At 41.7% G+C, this 16,464-nt stretch overlaps 1 protein-coding gene across 1 annotated transcript in view; it reads left to right on the forward strand.

Annotated features, from left to right (window-relative positions):
* Positions 1 to 515: 515 nt before the first annotated feature.
* LOC143825138 (uncharacterized) overlaps positions 516 to 16,464 on the forward strand; it is a 47,650-nt gene continuing 31,701 nt past the window's right edge. The window contains exons 1-10 of the mRNA XM_077313162.1: positions 516 to 742; positions 2,097 to 2,388; positions 3,216 to 4,058; positions 4,930 to 5,157; positions 6,106 to 6,232; positions 7,778 to 8,633; positions 10,108 to 10,366; positions 11,571 to 12,419; positions 14,656 to 14,883; positions 15,852 to 15,978. Of these exons, the coding sequence (XP_077169277.1) occupies positions 516 to 742; positions 2,097 to 2,388; positions 3,216 to 4,058; positions 4,930 to 5,157; positions 6,106 to 6,232; positions 7,778 to 8,633; positions 10,108 to 10,366; positions 11,571 to 12,419; positions 14,656 to 14,883; positions 15,852 to 15,978 (4,036 nt within the window). The remainder of the gene's footprint in view (positions 743 to 2,096; positions 2,389 to 3,215; positions 4,059 to 4,929; positions 5,158 to 6,105; positions 6,233 to 7,777; positions 8,634 to 10,107; positions 10,367 to 11,570; positions 12,420 to 14,655; positions 14,884 to 15,851; positions 15,979 to 16,464) is intronic.

The following is a 16,464-nucleotide window of genomic DNA, read 5'->3' on the forward strand; positions in this document are numbered from 1 at the left end:
GTAGCTGGTTAAATGCCTTAAATTAAATGCCTTAAATTAACACACGAAAGTGACTCTCTAAGTAGACCAAGATACTTCTGTCTGGTGGTGTTTTCCTGCTGCGGACTATTCCAAAACTAAATGACCCTTGGGATCCAGCTGTGGAATACTAAAAAAAATAAACCCTAGTCAGACATGAAAACAAGAAATCCATGGGGAACACCCTGACCAGAACGGTTGATTTCCTTCCTCATTAAGAAAGGGACTATGATTAATTCTCCTTCTTGTTAAACCTTCTGTGTCAATTTGGTTTGTCCTCATGAAATCAATAACATGGTCAGATGAAGGGTTATGCATATAACTGGTCACTATCTGGACTGATGTGAGCAACTAGGATTAGGCAAAGATCTACAGACTGGATCCTTCCCCTTTTAGATCCTAAAGTTTTTGTGTGTTAGGGGTCAGAAATACTTGATGATATTAAAGTAGACGGAAACAGAGGAAATCTGTGCTTAGAATGAAAATTTGCACTCAGGATGGGGATTTTAGCGAGACTGCTGTTATTACTCGTTCCTCATATGTTATGCAAAGATGATGTCAATAAGTACAGGGCAAATGAGCGACACCTTTCACTTTACGAATACCACAAGTTTGATCAGTCCGGAGATCTCATTACTGGAGCCATTGCTTCTCAGACTTTCCTTGCCTACACTTCAGTAGCCTTCACTGAAGATCCACAACAGACATTGGCTGAAGAACTTGCGTAAGGATTTAAAAAATAATAATAACCTTTGTAATTTCATTTGATTTGCTGGCTAATGGAGCCATTGGGCTTAAGAGGTCTCACCATATCTGATTGAACACACAGGAAGCTGCTGTGTACTGAACCCAGATCATTGGTTTATCAAGGTCAGCATTGTCTACTCAGGCAGGTAGCAGCTCTCCAAGGTCTCAGGCAGAGTTTTGTTTTTCACATCACTACCTAATGATGCCAGGAAACATCCGCATGCCAAAGAGATACTCCAACATTTAGCCACAGCCTTTCTCCACTGGATTGGAATGTTCAAATGTAAATAACAATTGGACTATTCAAACATTAATAAAATTAAAAGAATGCTGAAAGAAACTCCCTTTTGTCTAAGAGTGGAAGAGGGGAGCAAACCACTTCAGAATTTGTGAACAGGTTTATTTCTCTCTGTTCACTCCATTGTCATATCAAATTCCTGGTCGCATTATCTCATGTTATGTGTCTTTCTCTCAGCTTCTGCATTGTTATCACAAGTTGTTTCACTGTAAATACATTATGTTAGGATACAAAGTGAGCTTCCTGGAGGGAGTGGCTGTAGCTCAGTGGCAGTGCCATTTTTGGCATGCAGAAGGTTTTGGCATCCCAAGTTCAATCTCCTGTGTCTCCAGCTTGAACAGGAACAAGTAGGAGGTTATACAAAAAACTGCTGCTTGAGACTCTGGAATGTCAATGCCAGACAAAGTAGACATCCATGATAGACCAAGAGTTCATTTATCATGTTTAGAAACAGTGGACTGGATTTTTCTGCTGGCACTTTCCTGCTGGTTCAAGAGGGAGAAGTCCCCTTCTAACAAAATAATGTATATCCTTGATTCCAAAGACAGACTTTTAAAAAGCCATCCACCCCACATATAATTGAGGCATCTTTTAATGATGCTATCTGAGATATGTGTAGGAATCCTACATTGCATGGAAGCCACCAACTCTTCCTTGATGTGTTGCTGATCCTTCATGTGAAAAAAACGATCTGTTACTCTTTGTTCTTTGTTAATGAAGCTGGGTTGTCCAAGCGTGTTAAGATATTTAAGGCCAAAAGGCTAGAAAGTAGACTAAGAAATGTATCATACTATGTGTATGTATGCTCATAACAGTTTTAATTGTTTTGATGATTCATGTAGTGCATTTTTGTCAATGTTCCAAGAAAACCTTCTTAACCAGAACAATGATACTTTGTGCAGAAATGTTGTCACTTAAGGACTGTCCAAAGAAAGGTTGTGTATAACTACAGCTGTGTATATGAAAGGAGGAGATGCGGAAACATCACAAGTCTGATCAATCCATCTGATACAGATTGCAACTTTCATTCTAGGGTAGTGATTAAGAATTACCAACAAATCCTAGCCTTGACATTTGCAATCAAGGAGATCAATGAAAACCCTCACATCTTACCGAATATCACCTTGGGCTTCTACATCTATGACAGCTATTTCAATGCAAAATGGACCTATCAATCCACAATAAAACTTATATCTACAGGAAAGATGTCTGTGCCCAATTACAAATGTGACACCCAGAACAACCTGGTAGCAGTCATCGGGGGACTGGACTTTCAGACCTCCCTTCATATGGCTTCTCTCCTGGATATCTACAAAATTCCTCAAGTAGGGTCTTTTGTGCTTCGTGATAGGGGGGTCTTGGGACTGGAGACAGCAGTAGGTCCATCGGAAGTAATCAGGTAGAGAAGGGGACAGGGAAAGAATCAATTAAAAAAGAATTCCTGAGATAAACTCTGAGTCAATGGTTGCAGAAGGCAATGTTCTTCAACTGATATATCACAATAGAAGGGACCTTTGAGGTAGGACATGTGGATTTTGAGTACAGGAACCATGAGTGCAGTTACTCCCCTATCTATATTGATATACTAACAATGGCTTTGAATGTGTGTGTTGTAAAACCATAACCTGAGCACACAGCTTTGGTCATCCATAGATTTGTAAAAATAATTATCTTCTAAATGTATGTCTTCAACAAGGGTTCTCTAACCTCGTTGAACTCATTGGCCCATTGGAATTTTGAGAACAAGGAGTGAGTACAAATGGGCTGGGTCCAGTCACAAAACAATGGGAGGGTCTTTAAAACATGAGGACATTGGAAGCAAAGCATTCTTCTGTGATGGAAGCAGCTGTTTCCAAATGCTTCTGGGCTTTGCTGAAGAACGGTTTACTCCAGTGAAGTATAGGATTAGCTCTCCACTAGTGAATACCAGGAAGTGAATACCAGGAAACACCACCGGTGCCATGTGCAGGACCATGGATACCCGCAAATGCATCTGGCAGAGTTTTAATTCTTGAGAAAGGAAATATAATCTCACCCATAACCCTCTAACAGTAGCACAGACTAGTATCAATGATATTTCCTACTGGACTGTTATAGAAAATCTTGATATAATACATGTGAAGTTATTATCTCTCCTCCTGTATCCGTTCAGCTCATCTATGGGTCTGCTCCAATGATGGATGAAAAACCCCCAGGTCTGTTCTTCTACCAGATGGCCCCCAGTGAAGCTCTTCAGTATGAGGGAATTCTCTCTTTATTGTTGCATTTCAGATGGACGTGGATTGGGGTTCTCACCATGGATGACGACAACGCAGAGAAGATTTTGCAAACCGTGCTTCCAGCGTTTTCCAAGCGCGGTATCTGTTTTTCCTTCATCGAAAGGAGCCCGACATTTACTTTTCTCACTGATTATGAAGACATGATACAACAGGGACTGCGAATACACAGCAAAATCATGGGTAGCAAAGCCAATGTCTTGGTATGCTATGGGAACTCTTATTCCATGGTTTTTCTGATATGGTTGCCTCAGCTTTCAAAAACACCAAAAGGTAAGGTATGGATCATGACATCCCAGATGGAATTTACTTCCATGGGCTATCAAAGGACTTGGGACAAGCAAATCATTCATGGTTCTCTTTCCTTCACAACTCAGTCTAATAATCCACCGAGGTTTCAAGAGTTTGTGGTGAACACAAATCCCTCCAGCAAACCAAGAGATGGTTTTCTCAGAGACTTCTGGCAACAGGTCTTCAGCTGCATGCTGCCAGACCCATCTTTGGGTAAGGTGGATGAGAAGATTTGCTCTGGGGATGAGAAACTGGAGATGCTTCCTGGATCTTTTTTAGAAATGAGCATGACTGGCCACAGCTACAGCATTTACAACTCTGTCTATGCTGTGGCCCATGCTGTACATGCCATGATTTCGTGTGGAGTCAATCATAGAGTAATGGTGGACAGAAGGGGATTGAAGCATCAGCATCAAGAGTCATGGCAGGTAATAGCACAAATATATTCATATGAAGGAACACCATACCTATTGTAGCAACAGGTCTTGGTCTGCAAAGTAAAACATCTCTCCATTTCTTCCTGTGCTCACCATTTCATCTTCTTTCTTCTCTCCAACATCTAAAAATGATACATTTTCATGTTTTGTTAGCACATGCTTCAAAGCAATTGCTTCACCTTCTGAGGGAAGTTTTTATCTGAATTCCCAGTATTGATTTACGTCATTTGTAATCCATGTTTCTTCTCAATGGGGACTTAAAATGGCCTATATCATTCTCCTCTCCACTGTTTTGCTCATCAATTCAGTCTTATGAAGGAATTCCATGTTTTAGTCTCCTTTGAATAGTTATCTTCAGTGGGGAAGGACTGGGACTTATTCTATCTCTATATTTTGTCCAGATCTTAACTAAGCTATTTCTCCAAATTTGCTATTGACCACCTTTTTGGTCATGGTCTTTTTACCTGGCCATACTAGTTTATGGAGCCACGTCACCAAGAAGATGGTTACTGCTTGACCATCTTACAATATCTAGATGAATCAGACACATGATGGGGCATCAGAATTACATAAAGGCAATGTTTGTAGACATCTGTCTGAAAGATCCAACATATTGTGGTTCAGTTGCATTCTCTGTAAACTCCTGAAAACATGAAGCTGCATTATACCAAATCAGATGGTTCATCAAGGTCCAATTGGCAGTGGCTCTCCAGGGTCTCGGGCTGAAGTCTTTCTCATGTCCTCTTATTTAATCCTTTTAATTGGAAATGCTGGGGATTGGATCTGAGGTCTTCTGCATGCCAAGTAGATGTTCTATCCAAGGTTCATGGCCCCTCTTGTTTATTTCCTTTTCCCCATTTAGCTCCATCGCTTTTTGAGAGGCCTGTCATTTAACAACAGCTTGGGGGACACGGTCTCCTTTGACCACAATGGGGTGTCAGCAGCTGGGTTGGATATTATCAACTGGATTGTTTCCTCCAACCAATCCATTCAGAGAGTCAAAGTTGGCAGGATGGATCCATGTACTCCTCCAGACCAAGCATTCACCATTAAGGAAATGGCCATAACATGGCACAACTGGTTCAACCAGGTAGGATGCAATTGTAAACAGTCTGGGATGAGGCTCAGGTTCTAGTCTTGATGGGCCAAATGCCAGTGTGGAATCCTGGGAAATAAATACGAAGGTTGATGGAAGGGTAATGTTATCAACAGTTGTAAGAAATGAAACTCTACCTACTTAGGCTCTTGTAATTATTATACACATGCACAATATGTAGAAAGGGAAAAGTGATCTATAGGAAGGGAAAAGAATGCTTCTATATGTATGATTAATTTAAATATACACAACAGCCATCAAGATTCTTGAACCTTCGGCCAAATTCCAACCAAGATGTTGCATGAAAGGATGACCACTGCTTGACCTTCTTGCAATACCTAGATAAATCAGACACCTGATAGGGTGCCAGATACCATACAAAAACAATATCAGAGTGAAATGATAGTATACAGAGGTATGGCATGATAAGTTCTGCAGCTTCTTCTTCTTTTCATTGAAAGGAAGGAGCAAAGAGCTGATCAGGAACAAATTTCTCAAATTGTCAAGAGAAGATGGCAACATTGAAATATATTAAAAGATGTTAATTTAGGGTAACCCGAAATGTTGATTTTAAGTCTTGTCAGCACAGCAGCATACACTAGAGCCATGTATGATGGATTAGATCCAACCAGATTTTCTGCAGGTCAGGAAATCATGAATGGTGCCCAATAGACACTAGAAGGGGTTGTGTTGGAGATCAGGGGACCTGCATGTCCAAAAGCCTTTTTGGATTAGGAAGACCTTAGGAAGAAGGAGAATTTGGCAAGATTGACCCCCGCCCCCCAAAAAAAGCAGTCAGTACTGTATTAGCTTGGTAACATCTGAAGCAGTACCAGTTCAGTTCCATTCCATTTATTTATGGTCCATTGACCAGAGAACTGTTCCAAAATTGTAGGGGTTCAAAGATCAATCTTCTGCTCTCACCTTTCTTCTATACCTTAGACACAGCCTCTTTCTTTATGTACCGAGAGTTGCCTGCCCGGTTACAGTAAGAAAATGAAGGAAGGGGAGCCGTTTTGTTGCTACAGCTGCAACCCATGCCCAGAAGGAAAGATTTCGAATGAGAAGGGTAAGATCTATATTGTACAGAGCTATATGTCCATGTAAAGCTATTTGCTTCTGTTGCATTTGTTTCCTGCTTGGACTGTGGTTGAAAATTTTGGTTGATGGGCTCTGGGAAGAACTTGTAGAAGAGGAAAGTCTCATATATGTTTATGCGTGTTTGCCTGTGATAAAACCACATAAAGTGGTCCAATTTTAAAAGGTCAGATTCTTCTAACTAAAACAGAGAGATTTAGAGGGTATGTGAACATTTCAACCTGTCCTTGAACAGATATATCAACATGGTGGATTCTTCTGATTACAAGAGACATCAAAACAGGGTTGTATGTATTCATAACTTCAGACCACATTTTTTTCTCCCGTAAGGGTCTTCTCTTGTTCATTTTATCCTCACACCAGCAACCCTGTGAAGTATGTTAATCTGAAAGAATAGCCCTAATTCACCTAATAAACTTACTATCCTGCAGGCTGGTGTCCTCCAAGCAGGCATACAGATGCATTTTCCAGTCATCAAAATATGGTTCCAAGGTTTGGGCACAAAATTGACAATACTGACAGCTAGAAATGCAACAGGCAATCTAGGAGCTCAAATACAAAGGTATAGGCCAGGATCAGAGACATACAAAACAATCCAGCACACAAGCAGCAAGGACAGTAACTATCTGCTGAATCCCTTCCACACTCACACCTTCTCAGTTGCTTGTAAGCACAATACTGCTCAGCAGCCTGTATTGCATCATGCTCATACTGGCTGCCTCAGTCTTGCTCCTGTAGGCACTTATCCTCACTGTTGGTGCTGGATTGTTGCTTGGCTTCCAGGCATGCACTATTTCTTCTGATACTTCCAGATATCTCCTCATTTTCCTGCTATGGTGTTCTAGTGATTGGGGGTGGGTGAACTGACTGGCAACTAGCTCAGGGAGGGCATGAGGGGCTAGTGAACTAGTACCTGGCTGAGAATCCATGTCTGGACCATCATAGATGGTCTTCTCTGGTAACACCTGTACTGTTGACTGGGGATTGGGGTCAAGTCTGCGCACTGACTCTTCTTCAGAGGAGTCTTCATTGTCTTTTTGCTCTTCACAACACTTCCATGGCAGAGAAGGGATTTGAAACTGGTTCTGTCAGGTTCTAGCCTGGCTTTCTGATCAATATACTGCTGAAGAAAGCCCAAATCAGCTGAGCTGGTAAGAGCACTTTATCTACAACTCAGCTATTCTCTGCTGCTTTCTCTTGCAGTTCCTTTAAATGGAGCATGCTTAAAATACCAATAAGGTATTCTTTGGGTCACAATTAAGTCCCCTTATCACTGTGGGCCCAACCCAAAGTGTTGGTTTAGGCTTTTCAAGTTCTGTTCCACTTAAAGTAATTAAACACCTCTCAGTATGTAATGACTGGACAACTTCACCACCTCTCTCAGACAACCACATCACATATCAGAGGAACAGCACTAAATGCAGATATTTTTATCTCCATGAAAGGAACAGTTATAACATCTTGGTGAGATGCAGGGTGAGATATTTGTACGATTGAGGCCACTTTCTTTTTCCAGACATGAATGACTGTTACAAATGCACAGATGAAAATTATCCAAATGAAAAACAAAATTCATGTATCCCCAAGGAAGTAAGCTTTTTGTCTTATGAGGAAATCTTGGGGACAAGTTTAGCCTTTCTTGCTCTTTCATTTGCTATGATAACAGGCTTGGTACTAGGAACATTTATCAAGTACCACAACACTGCCATTGTCAAAGCCAACAACCGGAGCCTCACCTACACTCTTCTCATCTCACTCTTCCTCTGCTTCCTGTGCGCTTTGCTATTCATTGGTCCGCCTGAGAAGTTGACCTGTCTCCTCCGACAAACTGCTTTTGGCATCATATTTTCAGTGGCCATTTCTTGTGTGTTGGCAAAAACCATCACTGTGATTCTGGCTTTCATGGTCACCAAGCCTGGATCCAGCATGAGGAAATGGGTGGGGAAAAGACTGGCCAACTCTGTTGTTTTTTCCTGCTCATTTATCCAAGTAGGCATTTGTGCTGTCTGGTTAGTAACCGCTCCCCCATTCCCAGATGTTGACATGCACTCAGCAGTTGAAGAAATTTTGCTGAAGTGTAATGAGGGGTCTGTGACTCTGTTTTACATGGTCCTGGGTTACATGAGCATTCTGGCCATTGTGAGCTTCGTCATGGCTTTCTTTGCCAAAAGGCTACCTGATATTTTCAATGAAGCTAAGTTCATTACTTTTAGCATGTTGGTGTTTTGTAGTGTTTGGGGGTCATTTGTCCCAACTTACCTGAGCACAAATGGAAAGTACATGACAGCTGTGGAGATCTTCTCTATCTTGGCTTCCAGTGCTGGACTGCTGGCTTGTATATTTTTCCCTAAATGTTACGTGATCCTTTTTAGGTCTGGACTGAACAACAAGAGGCAGTTGATGAAGAGAAATGGATGAGAAACTGTCCTTAAGATGAAGCCAACAAATAGATCTAAAAATTATTTTAGAACTGTCAGAAGAAGAGTTGGTTTTTGTACTCTGCTTTTCACTACCAGAAGGAGTCTCAAAGCAGCTTACAATCACCTTCCTTTCCTCTCCCACAACAGACACCCTGTGAGATAGGTGAGGCTGAAAGAACTCTGAGAGAAACTGCTCTGTGTGAACATATCTAACAGGAATGTGACTAGCCCAAGGTGACTGAGCTGGCTGCATGCGGAAGAGTGGGGAAGAAGAGGATCTATTAGGCAAAGTATGAAAAGTTCACATATGGACATTATTGTCTTTCCAAATGTCTTTCACTGATGACCAGAACATTAAAGAACAAAATTATGTACAAGGGAAAAAATTGTACAGATACAGTATATAGTAAGAAATGTACCCATTGCTCCAAGACACCCATGTAAGAAAGAAAGGTAGCTGTAGTGGTCCAAATTAAAACACAAAACAAAAATCACAATTTCTGCATCAGAGGCTTCATGCCGAGCTGCAGGCTGGAGTTTGAGCCAGGGCAGGTTGCCTTGCCTCTTCCGGTTCCCACGCGGGGAGTATTTGGCCTGATGCCCCTCGTCTGCCCTGGATTTGTGCTCCCACATGGGAGCCAAGGCAGAGAAGTTCCCAGTGTGGAAAGTTCCCAGAAGTTCCAGCTCCAGTGACAGAAAGCAGTCAAAGGTTTTGAATTTTTCAGAAGTTGGATGTTACAAAAAAGGGGCGGGGAAGAAAAAGCAGATGTCCCATTTGTAAATTCAAGAACTTGAATCTTCACACCAAAGACATCAGGCGCCAAGCCACTTCTTTGTATCACCCAAGTCTACAGTTTGCCAATAAGTAAGAAAAACCCACACCAATGCGAATGTACTTTCTTAGCTGTTGCTCCGTAACTGGCCAATGAAATTGCACTATTTTGGCTTTAAAAGGTATACAACCCTGTGGCTTTTGTTTACTAATATGCTTGACTTGGAAGCTATTCCTGAGGGTCCTAGAATCTTTCTTCTGTTCAGAATAAACTTTTCTCTGTTTTAAGATTTCCAAATCCGTGTGTATGTCATTGGCTACTCACACACCAGTGAACCAAATCCTGTTTTTGGGGGGCCATCAACTTAACTACTCATTTTAGAAGGAGGATATCACTCTTTGAATTGGTGAGAGGAAGGCTAGTGAAAGATTAAAACAAAAGATGTTGCACCTTGAATACTAAAAACATTCATTTCAATATCTTTGTGAGTTACACCTCCTTTCCTCAAAAGTGGGGAGGGAAATCAAACTGGCATTTCTATTTAACAGGAAGTTTATAGGTTGAGGGAGGAGATGGGATAGGAGATGTAAATTCTCTGTTTCAATGATTTGAATGTGATAAGGAATTGCATACAGGTGCAATTCTCATTCCAGAGTCATTCCTAAGAATTACCAACACGTCCTGGCATTGGCCTTTGCAGTAAAGGAGATCAATGAAAACCCTCAGATCCTACCCAACATCTCTTTGGGTTTCCACATCTATGACAGCTATTACAATGCCAGATGGACCTATGAGGTCACAATGCGACTTGCATCTTCAGGAGACCCCTTTGTCCCCAACTACAGATGTGGCATCCACAATCACCTGGCAGCGGTCATTGGAGGGCTGGATAGCGACATCTCCCTTCATGTGGCAACTATGTTCAAAAAATGGATAATTAGACAGTCCTTACTTTCTGCATGAGAAAACTCACCCTGCCTTGCAAAGGACTCATAGCTAAGTGTCACAATAAAATCAGAGTCCAGTAGCCCCTTTAAGACCATCAAAGATTTATTCAAGGTGTGAGCTTTCGAGTGCAAGCACTCTTCCTCAGATCAACACGGCTACTCATTTTAAGCTAAGAGTCAGTTGAACACTATTTGAGCACCCCTCTTTGAGTTCAGTTAAAGACAGAATCAACTGAAATAATTGTGCTAGACACAATCTGAAAGCGTTGTTACAATGGGTGCCATGTCTGTAAAATGCTTTGAGAATCCTCAAGGAATATAGAAAGGTTCTTTTGGGTTCATACCCTTTATCCATCTTTAGCTCACCTACGGCTTTGCTCCAGTGACACAGGACAAATGAAATTATTTCACTCTTCCAAAACTAATTCTGGCGTTTGAAAGATAAATAATTTGACAGGCCTCACTTTTTGTACGAAAAATCCCTCACTCTGTCTTAATGTTGCATTTATAACTAGGCAATTGTGATCCATTTGGGATAGTCAGAAAAATACCCGAATCAGTGTTCATTCGGACAGTTTTTTGACAAATCTTGTCAGAGTCACGCTTCCCTTCTAGTTAAACTGCCTGAATCAGCCTGGGCTGCATCATCAAACCACGATTTGGCTGTGATTCAGCCATGCAAAGATCAGGCAGTTTAAAATGGCCAAAATATTATTTTTCCTACTATTCCATGTTTGGGGGTAGCAGGCTTGAGGTAGAGGCAACCAATCTGCATCATAGCTGCAGGAGTCTTTCTTCAAATTTACCTTCAAGTTGCCAAAAGATTGGGCCAGGGGTCCAATTCTATGGGCAACCCATACAACCTCTACTGTTCCAATGGCAAGAGGGGAGGGGGAGACGAGAAGAGAGAATCACTTTTCCCTTGTCCCTCGAGTCAACAGAAAGCACAGGGAAAATTTCACTTTGACTCTAATGGCATCCTAAGTTATCATGGCTCCAAAACGATTTCGATTTGGCCGATTTGGAGCCAAAAAAGGGTTCTATTGATGCTTCGGATTCAGGATGAATAGATTGGGGCTGAATCAAACTAGATTGGGGCTGAATGCGTTGAGAATGGGCAAGAAATAAAGAAATGTTCTTTTCTCTTCCTACCCTGTATCCATCATTAGCTCACCTATGGCTCTTCTCCAGTGACTAAGGACAAATCTCCAGGCTGTTCCATTTGCCAGATCGCCCCAAAGGAAGCACTTCTGTATGTTGGGATCAGGGATTTGCTGCTGCATTTCAAGTGGACTTGGGTCGGGATCCTGACTATGGATGATGAAAATGGAGAAAGAGTTGTACAAACGTTTTCTTCGATGTTGTCCCACCATGGTATTTGTATTGCCCTGGTAGAAAGAAGTCCCAGGTCAGATTTTATTGCTGGGATTTCAGACATGATGCGCCAGGGAGCAAGAACATATGACAGAATCCTGGAGAGCAAAGCCAACGTATTTGTCATGTTTGGACAATCTTATTCTGTCAACGATTTGAGATGGCTGCCATGGCTCTCAGAGGGACACTGGGAAACCAATCATAAAGTGTGGATTCTCTCAGCCCAAATGGAACTTGTTTCGATGGTCTATCAAAGGACTTGGGATACAGACATAATCCATGGGGCTCTGTCCTTCATGGTTCGCTTTCATGATCTTCCAAAGTTTCAGAAGTTTATTGAGAACAGAAACCCTTCCAACTCAAAAGGAGATGGTTTTATATGGGACTTCTGGCAAAATGCCTTTGGCTGTGCATTCCAAGATCACGTTTTGGATGAGCTGAAAGGTGTCATCTGCACAGGGAAAGAGAAGTTGGAGAGCCTACCTGGGCCTTTTTTTGAAATGGGCATGACTAGTCACAGCTACAGAATCTACAGTGCTGTCTATGCTGTGGCCCATGCTGTACACAACATGCATTCATTGCAAAACAAGCCCAGCAGAATGAATAGAAGGAGGCTGAATCTTCTTGGGAAAGAGCAATGGCAGGTAAGAAGCAAGATGGGAAAGCCTTTTAGAGGATGTAACATGATTAGCTCCATAGTCTGAGTAACAGACAGTCTCTTTCTATTCTTCCTGAACTCCCAGTATCATCTTCCCTCCTCTGTCCTTGGTGCTGTAACCGGTATAGCCCAGGCAAGCTTGAATCTTCAGATTTAGGAAGCTAAGTAGGGCCAACCATAGCTGGAACTTGGATGGGAGACCGCCAAGGTTTTGGGTGGTAGTTATTCCAAGGAATACTAGGGATCATGATGTGGACTCAGGTTGACAGCATCACTTAATTTACCAGCCAATATCTTCAAGGTTAGCCAATTATGAGAGGTTGCCATCCAAAGTTGAGATCAACTCTAAGTCCACTGACTACCATATATGAAGGCTCCATCTACACATTAAAAAGGTCTTGTATTTGTGGTGAGCAGTGCAGAAATCTGCAGAACATGCATAATGGCTGTTTTGTAATTCCAAAATGCCTTTTTTCCTGCTTCTGACCCATCACACACTGGAAGAAGTGGATTCAGCTTTCCCCGCCCTATTTTTGTCTCCTCAAACTTCTCCACGGAACTGCTGTAGACTTCATTAGGAAATCTGTGTGTGGCCATCTAGGTAGCATGATTTTGACAGTGTCATTTGTGTAATGTGGAATCTTCATTTTGCTCCCCAATATGAGGCTCAATGGAAACTGATTGGGTAGTGGCAGAAGACCTAAGTAAGTCACCCAGTTTCACAGCTCAGGAGGGAAAGAGGCATGTTATGTCACCAGCCCCTTTTCTATCATTTATTGAACTCCATCCCACTGGAAGGACTTTAACACTGGCTAGATGTGAAGCCCACAGCCATTATTGAGGGCAAGGATAAGAGGATCCCTTACTCTGAAAGTTTATGCCCATGTACAATGAGAGAGAATCTACAGAGCATGTTCTCCTTCGTTGTCCATACCTAAGTTTATTCTCCCACTCCTGAGTAAACTCCATGACTGCTCAGAGTGGACTTGCTTAGATAAATTATTCAATGGCAAAAACCTGTCTTTTCCAAGCCAAGTGGCTAAATTCGTTTATGTGATTTTATTTTTAATCAGATGGCTTTTACTGTTTTTTTTATTTGACATTTAATGGCCTATTACTGTAATAATTAATAAATTTTAAATTTGGGTAGTGGCAGAAACACTCCCGGCAGGAATATTCTTGATGTGTACGTAACTAGCATTATGCCATATTTAATAAACTATGTAACATCGCAAAATAATACTAATGAACTAAAGGACTATAATCTGAGTCCAGGTACAATTTCTGCACATAGCACCAGTACACAGAGATGCTGTGATCTTCACGAATGGACTTACCCACAAATTTAAGATAATCTATTGAGATGAGTGTAAGAATCATAGAATCATAGAATCATAGAGTTGGAAGGGGCCATACAGGCCATCTAGTCCAACCCCCTGCTCAACGCAGGATCAGCCCAAAGCATCCTAAAGCATCCAAGAAAAGTGTGTATCCAACCTTTGCTTGAAGACTGCCAGTGAGGGGGAGCTCACCATCTCCTTAGGCAGCCTATTCCACTGCTGAACTACTCTGACTGTGAATTTCCCCCCCTAATATCTAGCCTATATCGTTGTACATGTAGTTTAAACCCATTACTGAGTTTAAACTACATGTACAACGTTGGACCCAAGATTAGTATGTTGGTACAAGAAACATCCTGAATGTCTTCCAAACTTGTTTGTAGCTATGATGGGTGCCTGACACACCAATAAAAATAATGCTGCATAATAACTTGTTGATTAATTCCTTGTTTTAGAAAGGAGGCAGCAGGCACCGGATTTTAACAGACAGTAGACTGAAATAGTGAAGATTCTTGATCACAAAGCAAGGAGATACATAAAGCTTCCTCGGGCACTAAATGCTGGTGGGAAATCTTCCAGCAAGGTAGCCTCTTGTGAATAAGCATATTCAGGATATTGGGGCAGATGGTAATTAAGGAGTGGCTCTTTTCAGCATACCTACTATTGCCTGCAACAGCCATAGGTCCTCTGCAGTCTAGCAGGTAGGACAGCCTGCACTAAGGCAGGAGGGGAAGTTAATAAGTACCCAGATCAGTGGTGACTGAATGAAACCGAACCTAACTTTTGGGAATCATGTTTTCATTTCAGGAGCAGGCAATCAAAGATCCAACCCACCATGGCCCAGTTGCTGGCTTTTCTCATTTTTCCTCCTTTCCCTTCTAGCTGCATGCCTTCCTTAGAGGGATTGCATTCAATGACAGCGCTGGAAACAAAATTGCAATGGATGAAAATGGGGAGCTGATAGCTGGCTATGACATTATGAATTGGGTTTTTTCCACAAATCAGTCCTTTCACCGAGTGGAGGTTGGAACAATGGATGTTTGGGCTGCTCCTGAACAAGCCCTCACCATCAAGGAGGAAGTTATAACATGGCCCAGCTGGTTTAACCAGGTAAGGGTTCACTGGAGATGGAGGTGCCTTTTTAACCATTCCATGAGCATTAAGATCAACAAAATTTTATTCAAGGTGCATACTTTTGTGTGCAGCACACACTTATTCATACATAATCAAACAAGTGTTCTAAATCCGCATATATAGTAGAAGAAGAGGGTGGACTATGAATTGGTTCACAGCATTAAGAAGATATTTTGCAGATACAAGGGCCTTAAAGAATTAACAAACTTAGTTTATAAGATTATCATTCTTTTAGATTTGACCGGGGGGGGGGGGGAAGAACATAGTAATCTTGACATTTTTACTTCCTTTACTGTGTTTCCCCTACCCCCAAGTTGAAACTTATTCCTGCAAGGCCCTCATATCTGTTAAGCATCTTCCTTATGCTCTGCATTAATTCATAGCCCACGCACTGCTTATAGATGTGAATTTGTAATTCCCCTTTCATTGTTTCTGAAGAAGTGTGCTGTTCATAGACCGTTTATGCACTGGAGGTTTCATGCTGGGCTGCAGGCTGGAATTTTAGTCGTGGCAGGTTGCCCCACCTCTTCCTGTACCCATATGGGGGAGCATTTGGCCTGGTGCGCCTCATCCACCGCTGATTTGTGTTCCTATATGGGAGCTGGGGCAGTGAAGTTCCCAGTGCATAAACGGTCATAGGGAAACTTAAAACAGCTGTAAGTATGAAAAGGGGCGGGGATAAACTCCAAAAGAATAGTCTATTACAGGTGGAATATGCATCTAATCCTGGGATATTGTGATGCAAAATGTTATTCTCAACACAAACACAGATTATTTTGTGGTGGGTGTAGTAATATTCTAATACCCAAACAACAAAAATGATTTGCTATGGATAGTGAGTACTTTATAAACCAAACTCAAAATGTTTGCTAGTCCCCCTACCGTTCTATAATAAATTTGCGGAACATCATTCTGAATAACTTATCTGCCATTTTCTTGATCAGGCACAGCCCATTTCTGTGTGTACGGACAGCTGCCACCATGGATCCAGCAAAAAAGTGAAGGAAGGAGAGCAATTTTGCTGCTATGACTGCATCCCATGTCCAGAAGGAAAGATAGCCAATGAGATGGGTAAGAAACACGGCTACAGTGATTAATCCTTTTGACTGCACTCTGTAGGAACCTGCTTTTAAAATCAGAAGCATATGGTGGTTCCTTAGGTTCACTGTTGAACACTGATTGAAAGGGTGGAGAAGTAGTGAGCTGAGAGGAAGCAGCTGATCATGAGGTTGTGATCTGATGTTTTCATGTATGAATGGATTCCCTGTCCTGAAGGAATAATGTAGGAAAGATCTAAAGAGAAATGAAGACATCTTTCTGTGTGGGTGGTGGGTTGCTTACTGCAGTTCCAAAACTTTGATTGTTCTTTGGAATTGATACTTTGTGACTACTATGAACTTTAATGAGTTTTCCTGGAAGGCTAGTTATAGAATCCTGATGAAACTGATGAAGGGCATGTGTGACTTAATAACCAAGCAATGCTTAGTGAGAACTTTAGACATCATTGTGGGTTCTCTAGAACTACAGTTACCATGAGCCCCTCCTAGCATGGACAAT

This window comes from Paroedura picta, chromosome 16, assembly GCF_049243985.1.
Source record: "Paroedura picta isolate Pp20150507F chromosome 16, Ppicta_v3.0, whole genome shotgun sequence".
NCBI classification, from domain to species: domain Eukaryota; kingdom Metazoa; phylum Chordata; class Lepidosauria; order Squamata; family Gekkonidae; genus Paroedura; species Paroedura picta.